This window comes from Propithecus coquereli, unplaced genomic scaffold (genome assembly GCF_000956105.1).
Source record: "Propithecus coquereli isolate 6110/MARCELLA unplaced genomic scaffold, Pcoq_1.0 Scaffold591, whole genome shotgun sequence".
In the NCBI taxonomy this organism is placed as follows: Eukaryota; Metazoa; Chordata; class Mammalia; order Primates; family Indriidae; genus Propithecus; species Propithecus coquereli.
Window position 1 is genome coordinate 727,954 of NW_012151852.1, and position 5,156 is coordinate 733,109.

The window sequence follows — 5,156 nt, forward strand, 5'->3', positions numbered from 1 at the left end:
GGGAGACGGGGCTGCTGGTTTGCACGGACTCCGACCCCAGCGCCGCCCCCGTCTCTGCTCAGCCACGTCCCTCCCACGGCACCGTCTGGCACACGGCCCTTCTCAGCCCCTTTCCCCACGAGTGGGAACGCGGAAGGTGTCTGAGACCACGTGGGCATCGAAGCCGGCCAGGGCCCGTGACCCCGCGGTGCCTCCCGTGTTGGTCTCTGCTTCCTCCTGCCACGCGGCCCACTTTCTGGAGGCGAAGGCGCCTGCGCGGGCACAGAACCAGGAGGGAGTGACACGTGTCCTTGCCCACGCCCTGCCCTCTGTCCACGGCGCCGCGTCGTCGGGACCTGGCACGCTCTTTCCCGTCACCCTCCTGCTGTCCCGTGAGGGAAGAGGCAGAACCGCCCGTGGCCCCTGAGCAAAGCCAGGCACAAAGGGAAACTCGCTCTGGCTCTCCGGGCCGTGAGAACGCGGCCCTTGCTGTTCTTTTTACTTTTTCTGTCTCCCCCCAGCCCCCACCCCAAGCAAAGCGGTTCCATGTTGTAAACCTGCCTGGGGAGGCGAGATTCTCGGAAGGGGCAGCGCACCTGTGTTTAACCGCGCTCTGCGGGAGTTCCGCAAGCTGGACAGGTGTGACCTGCCGCAGGTGACCTGGTAACTCCCTCCCTCCCCCCAGCCCTCCACACCGCAGGCCTCTCCCCGTTTACTTGTAAGGCACGTTCAGTACTCTCACGGGAGGAGCTTGTCTTAGAACACCAGCCCTTTTAGCAAACACTCTCCCACCATGGGCTGCTTTGGCAACAAGCTGTGATTGCCAAGTCTGGCTGGATTTGAACCAGGTGCTCAGCACTGCGCGACTCAATAGCTCATCATTCCTCCCTCAAACCAGAGACGTTTTCCTCACGTTGTATTTTGCGGTTTTCTCCACCAGAAATGCATACCCCGATTGCTAAAATAGCCACCCCTTTTAAAACAGCATCAAAATGGGATAAAATCTCACGCATGAAAATTCAAGTGTGTCCTTCAGAATATGAGCCTGAGGAATGTCACTTAGCGAGTCCTTGTATCTGCGAACGGTGATCAGAGCTGAAGGTGGCACCCAGCTGCGGTCCGCTGCAGAACGGTCCCTGCCTACCCAGCGCCGTGATGTCACCCTTGTTTCTGCACCTGCCTCCGGGAACCTTGCAGACACGTGGGGGTCAGCGCATCCCAGTCTCCAAAAAAGCAGAGACAGGACAGGAGTTGTGTTTTGTTGCCGGATTGACGTTGGTTTGCACAGTTGTGCTGACATGACATGAGCTGTTTTCCCATCCTTGAGACCGAGGCAGGAAGGTTTGGGGACGTTCTCTGTCCCCAGGTGGCTGGAAGATGAAGTGGATCCTTGTCGGGGTCTCCTCCAGATTGTGTTGCAAGATTTGAATCTCAGAGCAGGTCATCGAGGGACAGACACTTGGTTCTGTTTAAAAATTATTTCTTACAGTGAAAAACAAAGTGGAGATATTCTTGTATGGGCTTATTCAAGTAAATACCGACTGAATTTCGGAGCTGGATGAGCGAGCTGCGGCGATGGTCAGCTCAGGGAGGGACGGGCGCCGGCGGGGAGGCGGGTCCCCTCTTCGTGTTGCACCCGCAGCCTCTAACCCAGTTTGAGTCCGCGGTTTGCACTGCTCTGTCTTTAGGTTACAAAATATTATCTTAATTCAGTGGAAAGCTGCCTCATGAAGGTATTCTAATTATTATTTAGCATTTTCACATTTCGTTCACAATATTAAAACCTACATGGTTATATTCAGAAACATGAACGAAGTATTATCCTTTCCAGTCGAAAGTAGAAAATATTCTTGACTCATTTTGGGAACACATGATAACAATAAACTGATGACTAAGAAACGTAAGCGTGTTAAGGAGGCTGGACTCGTGAGGAGACAGCACAAAGGGAGAAACAGCCAGGGAGGTTCGGAAGCTTCATGAGACGGCCACACAGGACTAGTTTTGTGTCGGGGGGGTTCCCGCCGAAGTAAAGCCCTGGTTTTGAAGCCTGGACGTGATGCAGCACTCCACCAAACGGCGACGGTGACAGCCGGGAAGGGAAGACTTGGTTTAGAAAGTACCAGAAACTGGTGGACAGAGACAGGAAGCGGGAAAATCGTGTTCCCTTTTATCCATCGGAAAGGCCACCTTTTCAAATGTGCGTTAGTTAGCTATTTCTCAGATACGCAGCCCGGGGTGGGGCGGGGACCCGGGTGTCTCCCAGCGTAGTGAGCGGAGCGTCCCGTAGAAATCCCGTTCAGACTCCCGGAGGCTGGCGCTGCCGGATGAGCATCGCTGAGGAGTGTCTTAGGACGGTTGCCTTTGCTCCCGGAGTGGAGCCCCCACCTCGCCGCCTTCCGTCAGGACCTCAGGGGATGAAGGTCCGAGAGGCTGCGCTGCTTCCCTGCGGCCCAGGGCCTTCCGCGGTGGATTCATCGCGTGCAAATTCCCCGCTGTTTTACTATCACGTTTCCAAGAAACAGGATGAAAACACCCTCAAAAATGTCGTGAACTTTGTATCTTTGATGTACGTGCTGGGCTGTATTTCAACGTCATATTCAAAATTGAAAAATAAAATTCCAGTTCTGAGATGTTTTTGCTGAAGAGAGTTTTACCTAGCGTGTACGTGGCCATGGTAATTCTAAATTAATTCTGAACAGAACACTCTGAACTCATCATCAGCAGATAAACTCCTAAATAATTCTGAACAGAACTTTTTTTAAATTTCTTTGCGTCGGTGTAATAATGATGAGGGAACAAAAAGATACCTATAACAGTTTAAATCTATTGGAAAAGAAAGAATAATACTTCATATTTATAATATAAATCTTTTGGCATCATATAAATGTTAAAAGTTTTGTCACAGATTACTCAGTATACTTCCCGTACTCCAGTACAAAAAGATAGTTCCTCAATTTTCATATCTATGAATCAGAATCCAACTAAACCAGGGTTTTTAATTATCTTTAGTTGCATAAAATTTTATTATTTTAGTAAACATTTACTTTTTTACCTAATTTACTTCAGTAACCAGCATGGTGAGGCATGTTAAGAGGTTAGGACGACATTTTCAGGCGAGGGAGCTAATATTTTGGCTAACAGGCCTTGTAGACATGTCCCCCTACGTAGCACGGGAAGTAGAGCTTGATCCGGGTTTCCCAGTCTAGGGCCCATGACTTAGGGTGACCTTGTCCTCCCAGGGTACCAGAGAGCTTGAAGAATTTAACTAGAAAGTGCCAAAGCAGTGTGAATGAATCAAAATAGAGCAAAATATTTGCATAATTTAGTTTTCGATAAACATTTGATACTCCAAACTAATTTCATTCCTTATTTCCCTCTTTTAGGTTCCATAAATGAAAAGTTACCCCAACGGGAAGGCACAGGAAAAACAGGTAACTATCTTCAAATGAATTTCTGTGATGAAATAGAATGTCTAACCCAAACTGTGCCTTAAAATAACTTCTCAAGGTTAAAACTTAAACATTCTAGTAATGCCAGTGAGGCTGAGACGGCGTGTTGGTTCTTTATTCATTCAACAAACATTTATTCAACCCTTGCTGTTGCCAGTTACCTTGCTGGGTGTTGGGCATACACTCTGCTGGAAAACCCACCGGCTCCACGTTGGGGGGGGTGGTCTCAGACGTGGCTTGTGTTGGGACTACGTGTGAATACTGCCAGGTACCACGTGGGCCAGAGCTTGTGCGGAGAGCTCAAAGGTTCAGCGTCTCACCCCACCCGGAATTCTAATGTCTCAACCCTTCCTTACAAGAAGGAGGGGTGCTTTTCCCATCTGCAACAATCACGGCCTCTGAGACTGGGACACACAAGAATAGAAGAGAATAGTTGACCGTTTTTCTTACAGAAACCACTTTGTAGCCCCCAGGCTCGTGTTTCAGTGGCAATCACACGCCCCAGACCTGCCAGGAGGGTCCCCGCCTCGCTCTCTGCTGTCCTTGGCTATTTCCTTCCACTCCAGGGACAGTCTGCTTTCCTCTTACGTCAACCTCAACAGTCAGAAATTGCTTTCATGGCCGGGCGCAATGGCTCACGCCTGTAATCATAGCACTCTGGGAGGCCGAGGCAGGAGGATCGCTCAAGGTCAGGAGATTGAGACCAGCCTGAGCAAGAGTGAGACCCCGTCTCTACTAAAAATAGAAAGAAATTAGCTGGACAACTAAAAATATACAGTAAAAATTAGCTGGGCATGGTGGCGCATGCCTGTAGTCGCAGCTACTCGGGAGGCTGAGGCAGGAGGATCGCTTGAGCCCAGGAGCTGGAGGTTGCTGTGAGCGAGGCTGACGCCACGGCACTCTAGCCCGGGCAACAGAGTGAGACTCTGCCAAAAGAAAGAAAGAAAGAAAGAAAGAAAGAAATTGTTTTCAAGACAAAATGAAGTTAGGTTTTATAGCCAAGATCTTCGACACTTTTCTCTGATGTAGACTGTGGTGTAAGGAGCCAGTGAGAGAGAGGCGGGAGACCCGAGTCTGTCCAGCCCAATCTTGCACACTTAGAAACCGGGCCGGCGCTGTCCCTGCCCTGGGAGATCATCCGTGAGATTGTCTCTGTGTTATTGGGACACAGACATGAGCAGGGACAAATTGTCACAGAGCGAATCTGGCGTGTCCAGAGGGCTCTAGCTGGGGATTCAGAGGCAGCGGCACGTCTGCGAAAGAGGAAGTTTTTACCAGGCGTGGCCTGGGGCAGGGCAAGCCTCATAGTTGAGGAAAATGCCTCATTTTCCAGCTCACGTCCCTGTTACACCCGCCATTATTTTCCGGCTGAAAACGAGCTCAAGGTGGTTGATATCGTGCCCACCGTGAGCAGATCCTGGAACTGGGACGCAGGCACAGGGATGAATTTCGGCCATGAACGGCCCCTGGTCTAGACGCACGTGTGCAGAAGGGAGGCTCGCAGCCCGGCGGCACAGCTCGCTTGTGGGTGAGCGCGAGGCACTCGGCAAACGCTGACAGGGAAGAAATGAAAAGCGCGCAGCTCTACAGGACTCTCATTTCATTTTCTCAAGGCTGACTTTGGCAGCTGCCAGGGTTTGCTGTGTAGGGACAGAGATGCTCCGGGTCGGGGCGTGGAGCGTGGCCTCGTGGCCTCCTGCTGACCAGGCGGAAGGGGGAGCAGTGGAG

General features: G+C 51.0%; 1 protein-coding gene across 1 annotated transcript in view; it reads left to right on the top strand.

The window, feature by feature from the left end:
* The window catches only part of SMOC2 (SPARC related modular calcium binding 2), a 131,566-nt gene that overhangs the window by 27,860 nt on the left and 98,550 nt on the right, over positions 1-5,156 (top strand). Inside the window, exon 5 of the mRNA XM_012658961.1 lies at positions 3,363-3,410. Within this exon, the coding sequence (XP_012514415.1) occupies positions 3,363-3,410 (48 nt within the window). The remainder of the gene's footprint in view (positions 1-3,362; positions 3,411-5,156) is intronic.